The sequence below is a fragment of the Zootoca vivipara genome, chromosome 5 (assembly GCF_965207765.1).
Source record: "Zootoca vivipara chromosome 5, rZooViv2.hap1.1, whole genome shotgun sequence".
NCBI lineage: Eukaryota > Metazoa > Chordata > Lepidosauria > Squamata > Lacertidae > Zootoca > Zootoca vivipara.
The window spans coordinates 37,663,496-37,688,490 of NC_142588.1; the positions used below are offsets into that span (position 1 = coordinate 37,663,496).

Sequence of the window (24,995 nt, forward strand, 5' to 3'; positions counted from 1 at the left end):
CTCAGCAGCAGCAGCAGCAGCAGCAGCAGCGAGAGCAGCCGCGGGGGGCGTGGTCAGGCGGGAGGGGCTGCGAAGGGGCGGAGCTCCCGGCAGCGCCACAGAACGAAGTGGAGCCCCAACCGGCTCAGGACTGAGGTGCCGCTGCTGCGACCGCTGCCTCCGCTCTCAGCCTCCACCCAGAGCCGGGGCACTGATGGGCATCCCTCGCCCCCCTGCCCCAGGCGCCGCGGATCTGAACCCCCAGCCGGGATCCCGCTGCCGCTGCTGCTCGCCTTCGCCGGTGGAATCGTACTGTAAGATGTAGAATGCTCCCGGTGTCGAGAGCCAAGCGGCAGCAGCCTCTCCTGTGGCCCGGGAATGCGGAGCCCCCAGCGCCTCCCTGGATTTGGATGGTCCCAAGCGCGGCGGGGCTCTTTCGGGTCGGGGGCGCCGCTGGGGTGGTGCCCCCTCCTCTGCTGCTCTCTTCGCCGCCGCCTCCTCCGCCGCCTGCGCCGCTGATCCAGGGGGTTTCAGGCTGGCAAGTTCCCTGCGATCCTTTCTTGCCTTTGATGGCACCGGAGCATCATTCCGCGGTCCATCAGCTTCCCTTTCTGAACGGGCAGGTAAGGAAGGAAGGAACCTTTGCCTCTTTGCCTGCCTCCCTTCACCACCATCTATCTCCCTCCCCCCGCTCTCTTTATTCGTGCTTCTTTTTCTGGTTGCTTTGACGGAGGGTCCTGTTGGAAGCGCACTTCGCTTTTCCTCACTCCCATCGCGCCGGTTCTTTTCCGTGGTGGGTTCAAAAGCGCCCAGGTGAATGAAAAAGGGGACATTGGGAAACTCGTCACGAGCCTTGGGAAACGGGTAACCTGGCAGTGAAAGAGATGGGAAGCAACTTCTGTCGCTGTCCGACGCGTCGTGGTGCTGAAGTTCGCTCGTAAATTTCCTCGCTGTTGCAGACGTGTGTCCGCGCCTTGCTGTTGAACCGCACTGTGTCTCCACCAGACTTTAAAGACAAGACGAGAGGGAAAGAGAGGGAGAGAGGCCACATTAACTATTAATACGAAGCTATTGCTAATTCTGAGCTCGTTCCTTTTCACTCTCAAACCACACGCTCTGCACATTTCTGAGCTTCATACGTTTGTAAATAACACCCAAAATAGTATGCCTTCCTTACAAGACTGCAGTCCTCTGACATTCAGGGCTCATTCATTGCTCGTTTTTTTTAATAATAATAATAATAATAATAATAATGTCGCTCTCACGATTGCACTGAAACGACACTACCATAAGGTCTATGCCCTTCTACCCTCTTAATACTCATTCCTATTGATACCCTAATAAATCCATAAATAACAGGGCTGTGTATTTTATAGCAGTCATTCAGAATGTAGAATTGTTTACTATGGAAAACTCGATAAAAAGAATGGAGTTACATGAGCCTATTGCAGATGCATCCCAGTCACAAACTGGGCAGTGATTTGAAGGCTGGTTTTGAGCATTTCTTTTCCATAACAAATCATCTACCATACAATCTGGATCATTGCATAAAGCTCATCTAAATAAAAACTACAGAAAGCTTATTCTAATATTGCAAGCAATGTTTCCTAACCATCTTAAACCAAAGTTATCACACTCCTTTAAAAATACCAGCATATTGGACCAGCTGGTGTATTCATTCAATGCACTATGCTGTTTTTACAATATTTGTGCCTGCTCCAGAAGGCTTTCTCAAGGTGTAGAACAGGACTGATTTAAGAGAGGATGTGTTGCAACCCCCACCCCCCCACCCCTGTTGCTATGCCAGGATGCTACCACTAGAGGTATTTAATGTCTAAGAACTTGTGCTTCCCTTCATGTTTAGAAATCTTAAAAATATTTATTTTAATAAAAGAAGAAAGTGGGTGGCTGCTCATGAATCTGCTCATTAGGACTAACCCTCTCATCATCACTTTGAGTTTACTGTGACAGCATAAGCTGGACATATAAAGAAAATGTTAACATAAGCAATTGCTTTCGGTGTCTTCTGCTCTGATGTTCTTTGATGTTATATGGCAGGCATTAGCTGGTCTTGATCACATATTAATTCGAGCAATAAATCTCATCATCACTGCTGGCTGTACACACACACACACACACACGTGTGTGTGTGTGTGTGTGTGTGTGTGTGTGTGTTTGGATTGTAAGGCACATTTGAAAGTAGTGGTGGATGATCAGCTTGGAGATTATCCTTAAGTATTTTTTAATACATGCATTAGATTTCATTGACTATGTTAATTATGGAATTAGTTATATGTGGTGTTTAATGCCTCTGACATAAAATTGATGCTGTTTCACTTAGATGTTTGAACTCCAAATTCTTTGGATAAATTCCAGTTTCCTAATAAAATGTCTAAGCTAGGAATCTGTCCTGGCACTTGATGGTAGTATAGTGGTTGGTGAAAGACACACTCTAGGACCGAATGAAAATTTATGAACTTGGAGAATCATGGAATTGGATTGAAAGCAATAACATTCCTCTAGCTTGGATATATCAAATCCAGGAAGGCCCTGTAGTTGCCTTTGATTTGCTATTGCCTGTGTAAAAGCTGAATGATCACTAATTTTAGCGAGATTTTCTTTTAACATAACAGTTAAATTATGCTGTTTGTCATCCACCTGGCTATGGTTTTAAAACATTTGCTTGATGTCCAACAGCCTTGTCATATGAGCCACTGCTTATAAAAACAGAAGTTTAGGATGTGAAACAACCACTGCTCTACCTGGGCAGGGACATGACTTGTAGCATCATTCTAGCACTGAGAACTGTCTCAAGACACCACACAGGTGCCGTGCTGTGGTTTGTCGTGGCTATATTCACAACAACCCATACCATCAGATGTACTGCAGCATCAAGCAAAGGTGTTGTGCAGCACAGATTGGGGTGGAAATGGGCTATGGAAGAGAGGTCTGCTTGGGCAGTGAATTGGGATGACTCATCTATGAGTAGGATTCCTGCTAGATTGCATCTAAAACAGAATTCAGGGTGAAATGTGGTACTCCATTGAGATAGAATTGTTTCCTGAAATCATACTCATATCTATATAGCTTTAGTCAGATTCCAGCTGGTCTCCACTAATTCTTTACCCTTGCCATATTTAATATTAGATGTGTACTATGATCACAGTCACTCTTCACCATGGTATTGTAGTTCTGAGTTGCTGCATAAGCCCTTAGTAGTACAATGTATAGCTGAACTCAGTACATTTCGATTTGTTTCCCCACCCCAGTGAATTTTTTTCATGTTTTGGAGGAAGCAAAAGCATACATAAGAATCATATAATTTGTGCTAAAAAATACATATGAAATAGAAATGAAAACGTGAATAATTAACAAACAAAAGCTGTATGGACTAATATGTGTATTCTTACCTTTTAAAAACTTTATTTTAGTGGATGTTTGGAGCTCATTCTCCAGTGATTGGATTTTCACCTTCTTCAAGTGTGGAGTTTGTTCCTCTTTTTCCTCAAGTATACACAACTGCTGCCCCACACCATTCTGGGAAAAGTTGGGTAGAAAAGAGGCTTCCAAATTGCAAGGTAAGTTAAAATTTGCCTTCTTCTTCACTTAACAGGCATTGAGATTTTGGAGGTAGAATTACATTACTGTACCAATATATGGGGTACTATTCATTCATTTAAAATATTGATCAGAGTATTAAATTTCCAATGTGGCTTACAAATATTACAATTAAATATATGAATAATAGTGAATTAATAAGGCTGTTTCTAACCATCCTGAATTTCAACCCAAAACTATATTTTCCTCCCTGAGCCACAAACCTGACCAGAACCTGAGTTATTATTTTAAAGTTTCTGATGGACCTCAATTGGAAGACTCCTGAAATAAAATGAAATTGGCAATCACCATTGTTGGTCATACTTAGAGTAGAGCCATTGAAATCAGTGGACAAGTAGTAAGTCTGTTGACTTCAGTTGATGAACTCTTAGTTTGACTTAGTTCATGATGACCCAACAGAGCCAGGTTACCTGTTCATAATAAGGCCTTATGTGGAAATGGTTAAGTTTGGTTTTGTATCTTTAATGTTTCATTTATTGTTTATGAGAACTTTAGTTATGCCCTAGTTATGTATTTTTTTCATGCTGCAAGCCACTGTGAGCACTGTTTGAACTTTGGAAAGGTGGTATACAAATAAAATGTATGCATGCATGTAAATGAAGACACTTGATGTGGTTCATTCACTGGCTCACCAGCCGCAGAATGAGCACATAAACCCTCCCTGATGTTAGTTTTATTTTATACATTTTGGAGTGTGTCCTGGCTTCTGCACCCCACCCACTTCAAGAGGGCTGGGTCTAAAGACCATCAGCAGGGGTTGGACTGGAAGCATTCTTCAAGCTTCAGACAGAAACCACTGATGAAAAGCATCCTGTTGTAGTAAATAAAAGAGGATAGGGTCCCATTGTGTTCATTGCCTCCCTCAGGTTCCAGTGTTGAGCCAGATTGGAGACTAAAGATTCTAAGCTGTTGCTGATTTGATTTGAAACCTAGTCTTTCTAACCTAGATACAAAAAGAATCAAAAAACATACAGGCAGTGTATGTTTGATCAAAATATTGATAGGGGAATCCCAGCCTCGTGATGTGTACTGATGTTAGACAGACCGTGTGAGAGAGGTATTTGTGATTTTATTTATTTAATTTCTATACCACCTTTTAAAAGGGACCCAGGTGGTGCTGTGGGCTAAACCACTGAGCCTAGGGCTTGCTGATCAGAAGGTCGGCGGTTCGAATCCTTGTGACGGGGTGAGCTCCCGTTGCTTGGTCCCAGCTCCTGCCAACCTAGCAGTTCGAAAGCACGTCAAAATGCAAGTAGATAAATAGGAACCGCTACAGCGGGAAGGTAAACGGCGTTTCCATGTGCTGCTCTGGTTTGCCAGAAGCGGCTTTGTCATACTGGCTACATGACCTGGAAGCTACACGCCGGCTCCCTCGGCCAATAATGCGAGATGAGCGTGCAACCCCAGAGTCGGTCACGACTGGACCTAATGGTCAGGGATCCCTTTACCTTTTACCTTATACCACCTTTTATCAAAGTATCACAGGCTGGTTTACAATATAAAAACTCAAAAATATATAACATAGCAACAAACAAAAACAATAACCCCTCCCACACGCACAGTTTAGGTGGTCATAGATTGTTTAATTAGCCAAAGGCCTGGCAGAAGATTAATGTGTTTGCCTGGTGCCTAAAGATACATAACGAAGGCAGCAGGTTAGCCTCTCTGCGGAGAGCATTCTACAAGCTGAGAACCACCACAGAAAAGGCCAGCTCTCATGTTGCCACCCTCTGGACATCTTGTGGAGGAGGCACACAAAGAAGGGCCTCCGATGATGATTGCAGTGCCCAGGTCGGCTCATAAGAAGAAAACGTAAGGTTCAGCCTCACATTCCATTTCCAACATGGTAGGGAACAACATGTGCATTACCCAGATAACTAAATTATGTGGCAATTAATGAATATAATAAAAAATGAAAGAATATAAGAAGATTTTTCAAGTTTGATTCCACACATAAAAAAATCAGTATGTCAACTTGAAGGTCTCATAAAACTTTCCCGGTTACTGATACTTGGTTGTAACTGTCTTAGATTAATGGGCTTGCTCCACCTCACTGTGCAAATGGCCATTACTACGAGCTTCATATTTGTGAACTGAACCAGTTCCTGAGCTTTTATTAGAACCTGAACTTTAACAATCTGGAACAGTATCAGTTTCAGCAGAAATTGAATTGGAGCCAACCAAACAAACAAACAAACAGAATTGTTTGACATAGATTTTCCCAACAAAAACCAATAGCATTGATGACATTTCAGATATTGATAAGAGATCCCAGTCTCGTTAAGCTGTTTGAATCAATCCATATGTATTTGCAAAGTGCTCACACCAGACATCATGGAGTGCCTGTGGGGAATTATTATTTTGAAAAATTCCCAGTCCAAAGCTTATGGAAAGCTCTCATTTGAGGAGAAAGCTTCTTGCCTACCAGTTTAATGATATTACATTTCCATGATATAGGGATGCTTTCAAGGAAGCAACCCACTGTGTACATTCTACGCGTGGCAAAGTTTTAGGAAATTAGTGCCATGAGTCTGCCTGCACATTTGGATTAACTCTTAGGCTTACCAAGATATACTAAGAAAATTAATAATGATTTATATTTATTGTATGTCTGTACCAAGATTCAGATATATGCACAACCCTGTTCTTAAGAAAGAATGTTATGGAGGAAGTGATATACATGCGTCATCTATATCATTTGATATCGTGTGATTTATGCATTGTGGCCAGGGTCAAAAGGACTTGAGCATGCTGAGTGGGATTTATTTATTTAGTTTTTAAATGCTTTTCTTTTTTGAATGTCAGATTCCATGTTATATAATAAACACAAAGCAATTTGCTTTGTGGCCACAAGGTTTGTCATTTGATAAACAGAATCCCAGAGGCTCCTCGGAGACATGTAATTTGGATAGTCTTTTAGGGCTCTGGCATTTATATATGAATCAATAGTCTCAAAAGTGGAAATGCATTCACATTGGTATAGTATTTCTCCTAATGAAATCAATAAGAAACTTCCAATTTTAATGGAGCAGGTTTGAAGCTTATGTAGCTTAAATACTATCTTGCATTAAACAAGGTAAGTACCATGCCTGCCCCAATTAATCACTCTATCAGCTGAATTGTTTAAAACACTTTTGATCCACTAAAAGGTATCCCTGATTAACTGGGAAGCAGATATATAGAGAGATGAGAGAGAGAGAGATGGTTCAAGCCAGAGGAGGTTATATATGCTTTAGCCCATTGAAACCATTGGAACTTGAGTGACAGTTATTAAGTGGGTGGGTGGGTGAAGTGGTCGATTATCTGCAATTTCTAAAGTCCTACCAGCTTGCAGCAGTCAAGGTAGAAGGCAGCGGGATGGACTTACCTTATATTTGTTCATATATGTATCTTTTTTAAATAATAAAAAAAATCCCCCTATTGGTTCCAGTGGAACAAAATTATTTACCTCGGTTCTTGGGTGCATGGGGAGCCAAACCTTGAGACTTTCCAGAGTCTCTGTCCCAGCTTCTCACTGCATTAAAAGGCCTGTTCCAAGGCCTAATGCCAACTGCCATGGATAGAAGTACCTCCAGTGGTAGATCTATGGCTATGGAGATTTTTGTGGGTGTAGCCTCCCCACATCTCCATGACTGGAGAGGAACCTCAACCATATCCTAACCCTCTCTAGCCAGTGGATCTGGGCATTAGGATTGCTCTCTCTCCTACAGGGCTAAATTGTGACTAAGTTATTTTGCATCAAATCCATTATTTTTTATTATAAGTAGATGAAACAGGAGTTTTCTTTGTACTTGAGGGAAGAAATATACCTGTAGTCCAATGATGTTAACTGGCTGCCTCTCATTCTCACACACAAGTCTTATTCATTGATCAGTTGGATTTATCAATGAATAGTGAATGGCACAACTGCACCCACAGCTTTATTTTCCATTCCTCTGCTGGTACAATTATTTTCTATTCCAAATTTGTAAGCTATATATTTGTTCTGGCACTGCTGTTTACAAAGGTTTGACATCAGATCAGTTGGGTAGATACAGAGAATTCAAATAATTAGAAGCTTTTCAGAAAGCCAAGGTTAATCTGATAATGGAGAGTTCCAATGACTGTTAAAGAACCCCAAAGCCATAGAAGTCAATTGAATTATATCATGAGTAATGTTTTTCTCTTTTTCTTTCTCCTCTTCTGGGCAGATTTATTTAAACAATGCGTTTGCTCTGGATTCATCATGGATACATCCTGAGGAGCTACGAATCTACCAGGGACACGATAAACCTCTTGTTATGACAAATCAAGTAGCTGTAGCTTTATCTAGGCCAGCTACTGCCCCTAGGCCTCTTCCTGCAGTGGTGTTAACACCCCAGCCTATTCCAGGTTAGTTAAAAATAAATAACTATGTTCTTGAGCTCCATATTTTCCTTCCTGTTGATCTGTGATTTGCAGCAATGTTCCACTCTGAATTCAAATCTGTTTCTTTTGATGAGGCTGTAATCATTTGGATTGAAGCAGGATGCAGATATATGCAAACTCACTTGAATGCCATCCTAGAGATTATTCAGCAATTGAGATAAATCAGGGAGGACATGAAGGGCAATATAGTGGCTATCATGTTATGCAGTTTAGCCCAGTCATTTGCTCTGCTGATAAACGCTCTGGAAACCAAACCAGAAGCTGATTTGACATCAAGTTATGTCTTTTCCAAACTCATTGAGGAGCATCATAGGAGAAATGAATGTCTTGATGGTGAATGTAGCACAGACCCTTGTCAAGGTCAATCTCTTAAGGCTACCAGAAAGCACAAAGCGCAAATAAAATGTTTTCACTGTGCAAAAATAGGACATCTAAGGAAATATTGCCAGAAGTGGAAGTCTGAGCAGTGCAAGTAAACTCAAAAGAGAATCAATCCCCAAGCAAAGGTTGCAAATGTTGCTTCTGCAGAAATCTGGGACACAAGCCTCAAAGCTATCCACAACAGAATGCCTCATCACTGGTATGTTGTTTCTGGCACAAGCAGTCACATGTCAAATGCCAAATCCTTCATTGCATCACTCAATCCAAACGACCAGATTTACTTTGCTGATGGGAACAGCATCACTGCTGAAGGGAAGGGCCAAGGCTTTCTCAAGTGTGTCCAGCCAAGGGACAAGTTGAAGCTCATTCCCATACTCAACAAGTTGTATGTTCTTGATCTCTGTGGAAGTTTGTTCTCCATGAAGCATGCAACCAATAAGGGTCATCCTGTACCATTTAACAGGAACAACGGCTTCATTAATAAGGGAAAAGATGTACTAACCACTGCAAAGATAGATGATAATCTTTACAAGCTTGTTCTTTCAACAGAAGATGCAAAGGCAAACAAGGAAGAAGTACATGGCGCCTGCTTGTACAAATGGAATTGCAGAATGGGGCACAGATACCCAGATGCAACCAAGGAACTTTTGAAGAAGCAATTGACAAGATGCTTGGAATTGTCAACCTGCAGTACTCAGCAGTACAGCATGCTGCAATACAATTAAGGCAAAAGCAACTCACAAGCTGTCTTCAAAGATCAGTGAGAACAGAACATCTGCTGCTCTGGAGCTTGTGCACAGTGACATGTGCAAACCAATGCCAACTCCCACAGCCAGAGGGAACAAATACTTTCTCACATTCATTGATGATTTCAGTCATTTCTCCATGGCGTACCTTCTTAAGAGTGAAGCAGAATTATTTGAAAAACTGAAGAATTATGTAACATTCACCAGCAAAAAAAAATCCAGAGGAAAGTGCAAGTGCTTCGCACGGACAAAAGTGAATTTACTAGTCATAATATCAAGCAGTTTGTTAAGGAGAATGGCATACAGCATCAAATCACTGCTCTGTACATGCCCTCTCAAAATGGCAACACTGAGAGAAAGCATCACTCTCTAATGGAAATGCCAATAAGCATGCTGATTGATGCTGCTGTCTCAAGGAAGTTCTGGGGTGAAGCCATGAATGCAACCAACCACAGAAGAGAAAGCAATATACACTACACCCTTTGAAAAATGACATGGAAAGAAACCCTGAGTATACTATCTCAGAGTTTTGGGGCTGTAATGCCTATGCCTTAATTCTGCCTGAAAAATGCAACAAACTGCAAAATGTGCCAAACTGTAGCAGGCTTGTTGACAGGTTACAGCAATTCCTGCAAAAGCTACAAAATTCTGGATCCTAGTACAAAGTTGCTGTCTTCAACACAGTCTCCTTTGATGGGACACTATAACCTGATGTATTGAAAGAGCCAAGTGATTATTTCAATTTAAATCACCAAGGTGCAAGGTCTGCTAACAGAACCTTCCACACCACCACTTTACCACTTTATCAGAGGTGAGGCGGCAGTGGAAGTCTCTAGTATACATAGGTTCTGGACACCTCCACACATGTTTGCCTCAGCACGCTGAGATGGGGAATAGCATTCCAATAGTCTGCTCAGAAGGGGGGGGGGAGCATGTATTGAGTTAATCTAACCTTCATGTGGCTGTTTTACCACATGCCCAACTCAGCAAGAGTCTGCCGGAATAGCTTAGTTTGCTGTCAAACAACAAAATTAGCTTTTTAAGAAGCTGAGCCAACTTTCTGTAGAATATTAATTCCAAATGTGTATTTTTAGCACTCAAATTATCCCATGTAGATGGTTATTAACATGGATGGTTAATTGATCCATCAGTTCATTAAAACCAACTTACATACCACAATATGCATGAAATCAATTCCATAAATTTGCATATCTCAGGTACGCTACACAGCTAAGCAAGCTGAAATTGGTTGATTTGTTTGCTGTTTTTGAGTATATGGCTAGAAAGGGCCAGAAGATATATCGTTCAAAAGATAAATCTGAACTTGTATTTTATTGATTCTTCCAAAAGCATACTAATTGGCAGCAATTCTGATTTTTTGTTAAAGCCTCTGAATAATGATAATTAGAGAATGCAATGCATAGCAAACCACTTGAATTTTAAAATATTGTACTGGTCCTTTCTCCATTTGCTAAGATAAAAAAATGTATTTCAAACAATAACCAGATGGTAATTGCCCTGTCTTATTTTTACAGCTTTTCTTCTTAATGGGAAACAGTAAGCTTTAATGCAATTTTCTTCTTTCTTGTATTTTCCCAGAATAGTGCTACACAATGAGAAGAGATAATTTTCTCATACAGCACAGAGTTTCTTTGTTGGCGGAAAAATGTGATTCTTTGCCAGCTAGCAAGACTTATTTATTCCAATTAGCTTAGATTTTTATTTTGCATTGATACATGTCAGACAAGTTAGATAATTCTTGAACTTCAATGGCTTTTCAGATGCTTTACACAAAGCTGCCTTATCTTCTTGCTGCCCTTCACTATTGATCCGCTATTGTGCCTTCCACTGAAGATTATCCAAACCATAAAATACTCTGCGGATGGACAAAATAACAGGGTTGTGTATTTATCTATATCTGGATGAGAAAGTTGTGGTCTATGTCCCAGCAAGGGATCCATTATTAGTAGTCATTCCAGCTAATGGCCAGATATTACAAGAACACCAAACTGAAATCCATTGTTGCATTTGTTGCATTTTGATCTCTCTGTTCATTGGAAGAATAAGAGCAATTGACTTACTGTGAGTTTTTCACATTCTACTCTTTTTAAAAAGGGGGTATAATGTGGAAAATGTAGCTCCTTAGGATAGGCCATTATTTTGGTACTAGCTAGTTTGTTGGTGAACTCTATTCATATAACCAACAGTCCACTTAATTGGGGACTATATTGTAACCTTTCAGAAAGATGGAAGATGCCTTGGAGGATAAGCTCCTTTTGTTGATGAAACTGACATAAGTAGTGAACTGCTGGACTCACATGAACTGCTGGAATACTAGTTGCTGGAAACCACAGAGTGGGAAAGTGCTCTTGTACTTGAATCTAGCTTGCAAGTTTCCCATAGGCATCTGGCTGGCCACAGTGAGAACAGGATGCTGGACTAGATAGGCCATGGGCATGATCCAGCACGCTCTTCTTATGTTCCCATGGAAGGCAAATGGGGAGAGGGAAGGGCCAAGTGAAATATCTGATTGGGAGTAGAGGGTGGGGGTAGTTAAAGCAAAATTTCCACTAGGAAACTACAGTAATCCCTTCCTCCAGGATTCTGCTAACTTTTAATGCTTTGGCGCAGCAGCAGATTTCACCTTTTTCAGATGATTTACCTTCTGTGTAGCAGCTTTAGTTCAGGGAGCTTCTTTTTCATTAAATGATCGTGCTAGTATGCTATATTGGACTTAATTTGATTTCCAGTGGCAGCCATATTACTTTGTTGCAGCAATAAAGTAAAATATAAAGAAATGAATGCCATAATAATGGACTGCAGTCCACTTCATCTGATGCAAGTGGTTTTGAGTGACCTGTGTTAAAGTCAATTTAAAGTTTATAGGAAAGGGTCCCAGAAACTTTCCTGATCATGCATTGGAGATTACACAAACTGGACACTGTACTACTGTTGTTTTTATCAAACTCCTGTTGCTCTGTTACTTTTGCAAGTCTCCCAACTAAACTTATTCCATTAAAGATCAATCCTGTGGGAAAGGTGGAGTTCTGTGAAAGACAACTGTGGGAACAGATGAGTGAGGCATAGAGGCTCATGAAGACTGTACTCCTGTATCACAGAGGGCATTTGTTAGTGGTCCCTTCTGGTGAATGATAACTTGATGCTAGTAATGCAGTACAGAAGATTTCCGTCAACCTGGTGCCAACTAGATGTTGATGGACTGCGAGTCCCATCATGACTGAGCACTGGCTCTGCTGGCTGGGCCTGATGGGAGACGTAGTCTAAAACACTTGAAGCACACTAGGTTGTGGGATGTTATGCAGTGACCAAAAGGAAATAGATTACTAAACTCTGGTTTGCATAGCTTCCTTGGAATACTGAAACATAAAGGCAATCCAGTACACGGAGAACTGTTGATATCTAAAATTATTTCAATTGTTCTTCTGTGGAAGTTGTGATGGGAAGATTGCATTTATGAGATACTTATTTGTCAAATAATGTGTGGGAAGGAATGTAATTTCTTTTAGAACACTTTTAATGTGATTGTCATGGCTGAATATATATAGGGATTCATGGTGAGAAACAGAATATTCATGTAAGGAATTCCACTGTCCATAATTATTAGCATTCCCTCTCTCTCAAGTGGAGTGGCAGCGGAATAAATAAAAACAGACTGCTCATTCATTATGAAATATTGAAGGTTGGCAAGGCTCACATGTCTGATCTGGCAATTGCAAATACCTGGAAGCTGATTTTTTTTCTGTAGGAAAGAGAAATGGGTCAATATACTATGGCAGATAAAATCTGATTTCAGAAACCTGCATAATCTTTTTGTTGACCCAAAGATAGAAAAAATGACACATCATTTTATCACCTAGGAAGTAGAGGTTATTTCCTTGTTCTTCCCCAACTCTGGTCAATATTTGTTGTTTAAACAGTTTGTGAAGGGTCAAAGGACTCAAGTCATTTAATGATAACTTAGCAATGTTCTTATTTTATCTGATGTGCCACCTAAAAAGCAGATGTACCTAATCAACCATTTATTAGATACTACTTCATTTGTCAAGGTCAGCTTGACCTTCAGCCAAGTGACACACAGCCTTTTGATACCCTTGAAGTAGCTTTGATTTCCAATGAAAGCTACTGCATTGAACTTAATATTTCAAGATGTGCAACAAGAGTTAGCATATTTCTTTTATTCCCTGAAAGCCGTACACATTTATTGCGTGGACAGGCGCAGTCCCCCCAGCCCCAGGCGACCCCCGAGCGGAATAATGACTCAAGTTAACGTGCTATGGGATTAAAATTGTCCACAACTTTATTAAGGTTCAGATGTAGGGAGACCTTGGCTCAGGCATTGAGCGTTTATCCTTCCCAGACCCCAGACGGGGACCTGGGTGACTTCATGGTTATCTAGAATGTGTGGCGTTGGGCTAGCACTGGAGAACATATGTTCAAGCAGAGAGCCCGCCCCCCTGTTACGCCGCTGTTGGAGGGGAGAGCAATGACAACCTCTCAGCGTATGGCCAATGCCGCCCCCAAGACCCCTTTAACGGGGAACCCTGGTATCACCGCCACAAAGGGGGCATGGGCCATTGCTTCACGCTCCCCCCTCCCATTTAGGAAGATAGACTAAAGGATTCTGCCCAAGGCCTGTAACCGCCAAAGTTGTGATGTATTGCTACGGGAAAGGCAAAACCTGCCAATGCAGGAAAATTCGTTTCCGGCCCTTCAACAGCGGCCCTGACATAGCAGCGCCTGCATACTTGTGGAAAAGAGGTTAACCTGCAAAAGAGGACTTAATTGAGGGAGGGAAGGTTGGGAGAAGCTCTGGAGCCGACTGCTGCTTCACAGGTAAGCTTCACCTTCAGTTGTGTGGGCTGGGTGGTCCCTGCCCTTACCTAGCCAATCCCCTGGCAATGCCTCCCCAGGTGGGCAGATGACTGGGGTAGGTGGATAGCCTGGGGAGGATGAAGCCAGCCCGAACTACCAAGAGCCACACTAGGGTCCAAGGGGCTGCGTGCGACCATGCAAATATTGCCCCATCCCCACATTTGATGTGGGGAGCGGTCATTATGCTTTCTGCAGTTCTCAGGGGTAAGTAGTAGCATGGCAGAAAGTCAAGGGAAATTGGAAAGCTCAGGGGAAGCTGGAAGTATTTTAAAGGAATGGATTGAAGTTATTGGCTTGTTCAGTAGCCTGATTGCAACCTCTGCATAGTTTCTGTGGGATTTGGAGTCCATGCACTGTACTATTGTGATCTACTGACTGGTGCAGAGCCAGTGTTTTTTAATGGCCAGAGTAGGTGCAGCAGGTCATTCTATCAACTGTTTCCCTATTTGTGCCCTGAGAATAATGATATCTATAAGTTTTTGCCAGCCTGGACTCCATTGTCAGCCAGAGCTTGAGCAGCTAAAAGGAGCTAGCTTCCTCCCCCATTCCCTGCAGAAGTAGCACATGTTTTGCTTGCAAAATGTCCTAGGTTTAGTCCCTGTCATTTCCAGTTAAGACTAGGAACAGCTTATTTTTGAAACCCTGGGGAGTCAGTGTAGGCAATACTGAACAAGATGGAGCATTAGCCAGACTTGGTATTCAGTGGATTCTTGTGCCTGGGAGATCTTTTGATCAAAAGGCAAGGTATTCATTGAAACACAGGCATGCACACCCACATATATGACAAACATGCATATATGTGTTGGCATATATAGGTAAGTGCTACAAACAGTAAACACATCTTTTAATATCCTTTGGTACTAATTAAGACAACAGACTGCCACAGTGTTTTCACACGTTGTAACAGCTGTGGAAATCTTTGGCCTGAAGATCTAATTGAGCTTCCTATATCTCCCCATTTGGCTTGTGAGACTGTTTTGGCCAATCCACATCCACCTGCCCCACATCTTATGTTATATATGGGGCAGGTAAAAATGTGACATCCTATCAGAAACAGAGAATGGTATTCAACTAAGTTTTCCTCAGAACAGACCCTTTTAAATCAATGAACGTGACCGAGTTAGGCCCATTAAGTCCCACATGTCTAGTCTAAGTAACAGTTAGTTGACTACCGCCCAACATTCTCAGGTCCTGTGCCTCTGCAGGCATCTGTGTTTGCAAAGACAACAATCAGCTGATTTTTGGCATTTCAAAGTAATGTGCTTTGTCTGCAGAGTTTAAAATCAAACCGTGCAGGCAAAGGTAAACAAACCACCTGTTTGTGGCATAAGATGACTGAGAGATGGGCAGCCTCACCCACCTGTCAATATTGGCTCAAGGTGGAAGGAGATAGGAATCCAGCCCATTAGCTGGATCCATTCCCTCAACCCTGTTGTCACATGAGCCATGGGGAATGGGAGTACAAGACTAATCTCCAAATACGTTTGGAATGGTCAACAGAAATGTGAGCCTTGGAACATTTGGTAGACACTATCTAGTTGCTATAGATTTTCATAGTTTATGTCATTGCAAATGAAGCAAATCATAATGTTATAAGTGCCAGTAGCTTTAGTGTTTCACTGTGCACCTAGAATAAGAACTTCATGGTCTCTGTCTAGGTCTAGGACAGGCACCCCCAAACTACGGCCCTGCAGATGTTTTGGCCTACAACTCCCATGATTCCTAGCTAGCAGGACCAGTGGTCAGGGAAGATGGGAATTGTAGTCCAAAACATCTGGAGGGCCAAAGTTTGGGGGTGCCTGGTCTAGGACCATGAAACTGTGTGTTCAGGTCTCTGTCACCTTCAGGGATGTGCAACATCAGCCCATATGATTTGCAGGCTGCATGAAACACCTGAATTGGCAATGCCTAATCATGCAAATTTCTGCCAACAGAGTCCTTTCAGCTCTAGTCTCCCCAGTTGAAGCTCTTGGCCTCAGGAATGGCACCTTCCAATTAAGAATATTGATGCAGTCAAATGTACCAGGCAGTCACAGCAGCATTTGCTGTCTTGCAGGGATTTTTCAATGGGTTTATGTGTGGGTTGTGAAGCAGCTATTGAAGACAAGTGGAGAGTCTCGAATCTGGAGCTGAGTCAGGGAACAAGCAGGAACTGAAACTGAGAAGTGCTCCAGAGGTCAAAGCCCATGGTAAAGGGAGTACAAACCAAAGACCAAGCCTGAAGTCGGGACTAAATATTTAGCCAAAGAACACATAGGAATGCTCAGGAGCCAGAAAGACCTGCTGCTCATATATTTTATAGTCCTTAAAGGTAAAGGGACCCCTGGCCATTAGGTCCAGTCGCAGACAACTCTGGGGTTGTGGCGCTCATCTCGCTTTATTGGCCAAGGGAGCCAGCGTACAGCTTCTGGGTCATGTGGCCAGCATGACTAAGCCGCTTCTGGCGAACCAGAGCAGCGCACGGAAACGCTGTTTACCTTCCTGCCAGAGCGGAACCTATTTATCTACTTGCACTTTGACGTGCTTTCTAACTGTTGGCAGGAGCTGGGACCGAGCAATGGGAGTTCACCCCGTTGCGAGGATTCAAACCACCTACCTTCTGATTGGCAAGCCCTAGGCTCTGTGATTTAGACCACAGTGCCACCCGCATCCCTTTTATAGCCCTTAAGAATGTTTTAATTCTCAGAGTGTGTGCAGGCCACAGTCTCTCATTGGTGAGAGAAATAAACTCTTCATAAGCTCAGAGGCACTCACTATTATTACTTCATTGATATTTGTGCCTAGGAATTCTGTGTCATGGATTTACTGAGCTTTTTTATTAATATGAATCAATGTTTCTCCCGTGTATGTGATTGGTGTGCTATGGTCCATGGGGTCACAAAGAGTTGGACACGACTAAACAACAACAACATGTGATTGGTAACCCAGTACATGTGAGCACCAAGGTGTCCACACAGGATTTCCTTGGTGCCTATGGGCACCAGGTTGACAATTCTCTGTTTTTATCTTATTTCTTGATGTGGCAGATCAGTTGCTAGAGCTGGAAGGTCCTGTGCCCTTGCAATCAAACTGGGTTTGAAGGATGTGGAAGGTAGGTGGGAGTACTCTCTCCCCCGCTATCCAGAAGCCCATCCTGTGTACTTGCTTGTGGCATGCTGGCAATGTGAAGTTGGCTGCGGATGCTTGTTTCACCCCATGAAAGGCCTGAGAGTACTTGGACAGACAGAGAGATAGAGATCTGTATATAGCAGGCATAGGCAAACTCGACCCTCCAGGTGTTTTGGGACTACAACTCCCATCATCCCTAGCTAGCAGGACCAGTTGTCAGGGATGATGGGAGTTGTAGTCCCAAAACATCTGGAGGGCTGAGTTTGCCTATGCCTGAGATATAGTGTGCATGTGTGTGTGTGTAGTGTTACTTTTATCTATAGCTGACCAAATTATACATATTTGTCTAGCTGTTGTTGTTTTTAAGTTCTTTATCTGTATTATGAGTATTTTACATTGTTTTATATAAGCTGCTTAGAGGGATTTTTCTGAATAAGCAGTGTGTATACATCTTGCTAAATAAACAAAAATAAACCAGATTGCGGTATGAGTGCTGGCCAACACGAGAGAAGAAGCAAGCAACAGGAGTTTGTGCTAGTGAGATGGGAGCAGCTGTCACTTGCTGCAATCAATGTGAGTCCCTTTGTAAAGGAGGTGACATTACTATGAGGAGTTGGGTTATTTAAGGGACAGAAAATAACCTGATTTATACTACATGCCACTTCTGCTGCAAGAAAACAACAGCAGCAGCAAAAGGCTATTGTTTGGTCCATAGTAGCCTTTTAATTCACCAGGCTCGGCAACAAAGGTCCCCAAAGCCTTGAAGCCAATGTATGCCTGACAACTGGCCTTAACAAATTCAGAGTCAATCACAGTTATGATTAGATGGTGGACTTAGGAGGGAATCTAGCCTAACCCGAAACTTTGTGCAATGTTGAAGCCTGAGTGCCCTTCATTTGAGAGTGGGGATGTGCTAGCTGTTGTTGTTGTTGTTTAGTCGTTTAGTCGTGTCCGACTCTTTGTGACCCCATGGATCAGAGAAGGCAGGCACTCCTGTCTTCCACTGCCTCCCGCAGTTTGGTCAGACTTGCCCCACCTTTAATTACATCCCTATTGTCCTCCACACATTAGAGGGCAAAGTATGTAGTACTCATAGAGACTCCCTGTAAGATAGAGGTCACATTTACACCATACATTGCACATGTCTCCCCGAGAATCCTGGGGATTGTAGTTTATTAAGGGTTCCTGGAATTGTAGCTACAGTTCCTAGGATTTAAAGTCACAACACTTTGGCATGGTTGGAATACAGCATGTGGTAAATTAATATATCTGGTAACACTATGATTTCCAACATAATACAAACAGGTAATAAAAATCAGTATGGTTAAAAACTGAAGGAATGTTTATATCTTGTGAGTCCCTTTAGCATTATAAAAGACTTTACAAGCTTGCATTTATGGATTTGTGAATTTTTAATTGATTATTACTTTGCATATCTCAGGATTACAATATTGTATTCAAAGTGACACACTACTGATTGCCATTTTATAAGTTTCTAATTTAGTGCATCCTAATGTAGCTTTGCCAGGAAACAAGTGAGCAGAGATGCAAAGACATACATCCTATTTGGGTGGTATCACTCATAAGATTATAATTGTTTATAGCCAGAGAGAATAACCATGCCTGCTGGCTCCGAAGCCAGGGAGCAATATTGCTCTTTTTAAACACAGGTGACAAGCGAGTCATTGTTTGCAACCGTAGCATGAAGGATGCTTTTAAATTCATGGTTCTATAAATATTTTTTTCTTAATGCAAAGGTCTAGCTTTCAGTAAACTCCATTGTTACGTGACATTCTCATACTGAACCTTAAAATCATTAAACCACTTTATCAAAATGTGCACACCGTACAGGCCAAGGAAATCATGTGTTTAAAATCCCCTTGACCTTTATGTACAATATTGAAAGCACAGTGAATAATCGTGATAACTTCTGAATGATGTGCCTGTTCCCGTCTGCCCATTTTTAAGGCTAAGCAAACGACTTGATCTAAGCATCTTCCCCCAGATACACCTCACTTCTTTCTCCAAGTCTTTCCTATTCCCCATTGTCGGCCTGGATTTTGCATTCAATCCAAGTATATGCTAGTAAAAGTTCAATGCTCAAATTCTAGGCATGATGCATTCTAGCTTCTTATGGATTGAGAGCATAGTGCCAGTTCCTCTATTCTCTACATTGTTGTTTAGTCGATTAGTTGTGTCTGACTCTTCGTGACCCCATGGACCATAGCACGCCAGGCACTCCTGTCTTCCACTGCTCCTGCAGTTTGGTCAGACTCATGTTCGTAGCTTCAAGAACACTGTCCAACCATCTCGTCCTCTGTCGTCCCCTTCTCCTTGTGCCCTCCATCTTTCCCAACATCAGGGTCTTTTCCAGTGAGTCTTCTCTTCTCATGAGGTGGCCAAAGTATTGGAGCCTCAGCTTCAGGATCTGTCCTTCTAGTGGGCACTCACGGCTGATTTCCTTCAGAGTGGATGATTTGATCTTCTTGCATGCCATGGGACTCTCAAGAGTCTCCTCCAGCACCATAATTCAAAAGCATCAATTATTTGGTGATCAGCCTTCTTTATGGTCCAGCTCTCACTTCCACACATCACTACTGGGAAAACCATAGTTTTAACTATATGGACCTTTGTCGGCAAGGTGATGTCTCTGCTTGAGACAGATGTCTTGCAGACAGATGTGTTGCAAGGTGATGTCTTGCAGAGAAAATACAAACAGCGGAGTTCTATTAAAGCCCTTTCCTTAAAAAACACAGTCAGTTCCCAAAGGTCTTCTGCTAGCAGGACAACAAGATGGAGTCAATCTTCCTTCTCTAGGAGGAGGCCCTCTCCCATGTCCCCACCAAGCATGCCTGTGGGAGTGGTGGAACTGAAAGAAGGGCTTCAGAGCCCAGGCTGCCTCATATGGGAGACCAGATTGTCTGGGCATAAGCCGTATATGGCTTTATAAGTTCAGGTGACACACTTACAAATCCACCTTCAGGACCATCCTGCTCAGAGGGGCAGGGCAAGGGTAGAGGGGTTGGCGTCCCACACATAAGCTAGCACCCCCTCCATGGAAACAATTTAAGAATGCTTAACAGGGCTATACAGTTTCTGCTTAACGCAGAGATGTTCAAGTGCTCTGCGTATGTTGCCTACCCCGAGCTCGGTTTCGTAGGTTTCCCTCAAGCAGTCTCCCAAATGCGTTACAGTACCAACAAGGTTGCCCATGTGATCATTCATGACATGCATATCAGAACATATCCTTGACACAGTGGGAATTTGCCAGCGTTGCTCCAGAAAAGTACTTGGTAGAGTTCTCTCAAGGTTAATGGAAGTTCTTTTAAAAGAAAGTGCAGAGGTGGGGGTGCGTGGTTGTCGCTTCTAACGAAAGATCTCTCTCTCTCTCTCTCTCTCTCTCTCTCTCTCTCTCTCTCTCTCTCTCTCTCATTACTCACTGAAGTTTCTTAGGCTCATTGGTTTCCCAAATATTTCGTTTTTCACATTTGTGAGAGCCTTCTAGCATGTTGGCAGCCAACAACTAGTTGAACTGACAGAGAAACAGCAACAACAATCAATATCCATATGGCAGAAGCCGGCAATAGCGGCAGCAACAATTAAGAAACATGCAGCCAGACTTGTTGTAGCAAAACAAGAAAACATATAATCCTAACAACCATTAACTTCAAATACAGATCTAGCCGGGACTGGCAGCTCTCACTCTATTTTTGCAATCCATCAAATTTTCTGAGCAAGTGGCATGTTTTCTGAGGAATCTGAGACAGAAGAACCTAATCAACACATAGCCATCAGTAATCATGGGAGCTGCCGAATCATTTTTTTGGGGAAAAAACAGGAACAAACTCTATGCTAAATGTCTACCTTTCTGCTTCTCTTTGGTTAGACAGGCTTCCCCCTTTCTCCCCCGAGGCCTTTAATTCACAAACTCCATTTATTCTGTCTTTGATTTCAAGTGCCGGCCATATTTCACTGAAACATAGGAAGCTGCCTTGTACTGACTCAGAACATCAGGCCACCAAGCTCAGTATTATAACACAAAGCAGCAGCTAAGATTTTCAGACAGGAATCTTTCCAAGCCATACCTGTAGATGTCACATCAGGAATGCAATTTGGGATCTTTCACCATTGGGTTGTGCGCTCTACTGCTGAGCAATGTCCTTTCTTCTATGCTATTGTAATTGTGTAGTGTGTGAGTGTGTGAATGTGTGCCCAAAGTAGCAAGATCGCTATTACAGAAACCAGGATAATCCACTGAAATTGGCCTTCCTAATAAAAGAAGAACCTAACAGTCAAATTAGTTACTTTCTGTCACAAGTGCTTCTTCCTAGACCACTCCTGATAAGCTTGGTAGGGTTTTAAGACAACATAGTTATAGCCAGAGATGGTGACTTACATGATATAGTTTTAGGTCCATTGTCCAAGGTAAGAACTTCTAAGAAGAAAAACTATGCCTAGGAGTTCCAACGGTTTCCCCCCAATACAAGCCAGTTCCCCCAGGTAGCTATACAATGTGCCTTATGAAGAAAGTCAACTGAATACCAAATTTCAATAGGTTCATAATCACATGAAGGGTGGTCTTAACTTTTGGCAGTTGCATCACTTCCAGTATGCTAGGTTCAGGTAGGTAGCCGCATTGGTCTGACACAGTTGAAATAAAAATAATAAAAACAATTAAAAAATTGTCGAGTAACACCTTATAGACCAACTAAGTTTGTTCTGGGTATAAGATTTCGTGTGCATGCACACTTCTTCAGATACACTGAAGCAGAAGTTACCAGACCCTTATAGTGGGAGGGTGGGGTGGGGTATTCCTCAGAAGGGTAGTGGGAGATGGGTGGTTGGCTCAATGGGTATGGTAAACCTGTTGATGACTCCCCCCCCTTGACTTTGCAGCCAGTCCTTTGATCTTTGGTTTTTGACCATTTCGGAAGCCGAACGGTCTTCCGGAACGGATTATGTTTGAAAACCGAGGTTCCACTGTATTTCCATCTCTGCAACATCCGGTATGATGACAAGCACTTCTCTAGTTCAATAAAACAACCAACCAATTCTAAAATCCCAAATCGGCATCCAGCAGGGGAATCAGCCTGATTTTGATTAAAACATTTTTATTTATAAAGTGAAATATGCAGAAAGCCACCTGTCCACCTTAGTCCCAAGAGAAAGATGAACAAAGTTCTGAAAGCAGAATAAGGCTGCTTAAAATTAGATTTGGAATGCACTCGAGGAATGGTAGCAAGTCAGGTGGTTGTTTTATTTCTCTTGCATCTTTTCTGGACATATACCCTCTTTTTTTCTTTCTACATTTTATTTGGGGTTTTAAAAGAAAAAGTAGATCAAATGCAGCCTGTGACATCTAGGCCAGTTCATTATTAAACTTTTCACCTCCTTGAGCAGATGGACTATATATTCCCAGCAATCATGTAGGTAATGGCATCAAAAGAAAATCTGTCATATATATATATGTTGCTAGGAAATACCTAAAGTCATGACTCAGATCAAACAGGGCTTTTTCAGAATTACTACTCGCCTTCTATTGCCGGGAGGATTTCCGCCTGAACTGAAAACATTTGCTAAATGATGTAATAAGCTAATGATTGCTTAATTTTTGAATGCAGAGCTCAGTGTAGAGAGGGTAACAGCTGTTGTTTGTCAAATTAACTTTCCTTAAGTTTTTTTACTATCCATTTTCCTGTTGATTTAGCATACTTAGCAGTGATTAAGAACCAAAGGTCTCCTCCTAAACCTGTTTTGTAGAGGTAGAAGTTATGCAGGAAAAGGTTAATTCTTCGTTGTCACAGTACTTCCCAGTCCTTAATGGAATCAACTAGCACATCTCTTCTGCTCTTAGTTAGAAAGTTAGAAACCCCCTGTATTCTTTTGCTTCATTTGAGGAGCAAATATAAGGGTCATTTCACATGCTAAGGCTGTGAACACACCATAAAGCACGCACCCTCTAAATCCTGGGAACTGTAGATTGCTAAGAGTGCTGGGAATTGTAGATCCATGATGGGTACAGTTCCCAAGATTCTTGGATAGGGAAAATATAGTGTATATGTAGCTACACAGAACCAGGAGGTAAAGACCAGACCATTAGGCCAAGCGGGACACTGCCTCACTAACTGCAGTCTGCCCTCTGCCAACCTCCACCTGCCACCAGTTTCCTCCTTAGCCTTAGTGCTGCCCCTTGTACGACTCAGCCAGGAGGAGGATGGGGACAAAACTTGAATTAGTTGGTTCTGCCTGTGATTAGCTCTGGCTCTACTTAATATTGGTCCCCCTGCCCTGCCAGTCTCAATGGACACCGACCACTATGGTGAGTAGGCAATTGTTAGAGTGTGGTCTGGGGGTCTGAGCCCCATGTTTTGTGCAGCAGCCCTCATAAGTGCTGCCTCTTTCCCCATTTTAAAATTGGTCCCCCTTTTAGTTTTAGGGTGCCTTCATATTAATTTCTCAGAGGCAAATATATGCATGCATTAGCATATGCATTTTTATGCAAATGTGTACCATGAGCTTGTGTCCAAGCTCTTTCAGTGCCTAGCAGCAGCAGCCCCTGCACAGAGGCTAGCTTTGGCTTGCTACTGATCATACACTGAAGAGGAGCTGCACCCCATTATAGTTTCTTGGCAAGTGGACCACCGGAATCTAATGTGTGTTTGGAAATGCATTTTATCACTTTAATCGTTTATATTTTCAGATGTACACCTAAATTTGTAACGTCTGGGGAAAAAATCATTGTTGTCAGCTGTTCAGTTGTTCTACTGGATGGTGAATTATTCTGACTTGTTTTTAGGGTTTTTTGTTAATTTTAATTGTTGTTGTTGTTGTTGTTGTTTAGTCGTTTAGTCGTGTCCGACTCTTCGTGACCCCATGGACCATAGCACGCCAGGCACTCCTGTCTTGCACTGCCTCCCGCAGTTTGGTCAAACTCATGTTCGTAGCTTCGAGAACACTTTCCAACCATCTTGTCCTCTGACGTCCCCTTCTCCTAGTGCCCTCCATCTTTCCCAACATCAGGGTCTTTTCCAAGGATTCTTCTCTTCTCATGAGGTGGCCAAAGTATTGGAGCCTCAGCTTCACGATCTGTCCTTCCAGGGAGCACTCAGGGCTGATTTCCTTAAGAATGGATAGGTTTGATCTTCTAGCAGTCCATGGGACTCTCAAGAGTCTCCTCCAGCACCATAATTCAAAAGCATCAATTCTTCGGCGATCAGCCTTCTTTATGGTCCAGCTCTCACTTCCATACATCACTACTGAGAAAACCATAGCTTTAACTATACGGACCTTTGTCGGCAAGGTGATGTCTCTGCTTTTTAAGATGCTGTCTAGGTTTGTCATTGCTTTTCTCCCAAGAAGCAGGCGTCTTTTAATTTCGTGACTGCTGTCACCATCTGCAGTAATCAAGGAGCCCAAGAAAGTAAAATCTCTCACTGCCTCCATTTCTTCCCCTTCTATTTGCCAGGAGGTGATGGGACCAGTGGCCATGATCTTTTTTGATGTTGAGCTTCAAAAAAACCAAGATCATGGCCACTGGTCCCATCTTCCCCTTCTATTTGCCAGGAGGTGAATTTTAATTGTAAACTTCCTCAAAGTCTTCTGATAAGCAATATTTTAATTTTTTTTAATAACCGATCATTTATTATAACAGATTTCTTTATATTTTGTAGAAAGCAAGGTGCAAAGATGTTGCATGCAGTTCCTTTTCTTCCAACTTGTTTCATAGATGAGCAGTGCTTTCAATCTATGTCTTCTATATTCAAACCCAACCCTCTATCCACTCTTCAGCATCTGGTTATTGAACCACATCTCTGATACATTGTGATGAAGATGTGGAAAACATGGTATTTAGGTTGTAAAGGT

The 24,995-nt window shown here is 42.3% G+C and overlaps 1 protein-coding gene across 1 annotated transcript in view; it reads left to right on the plus strand.

The window, feature by feature from the left end:
* The first annotated feature begins 209 nt into the window (after positions 1 to 209).
* TCERG1L (transcription elongation regulator 1 like) overlaps positions 210 to 24,995 on the plus strand; it is a 164,220-nt gene continuing 139,434 nt past the window's right edge. The window contains exons 1-3 of the mRNA XM_035138259.3: positions 210 to 602; positions 3,411 to 3,557; positions 7,788 to 7,968. Of these exons, the coding sequence (XP_034994150.3) occupies positions 306 to 602; positions 3,411 to 3,557; positions 7,788 to 7,968 (625 nt within the window). The 5' untranslated portion in view covers positions 210 to 305. The remainder of the gene's footprint in view (positions 603 to 3,410; positions 3,558 to 7,787; positions 7,969 to 24,995) is intronic.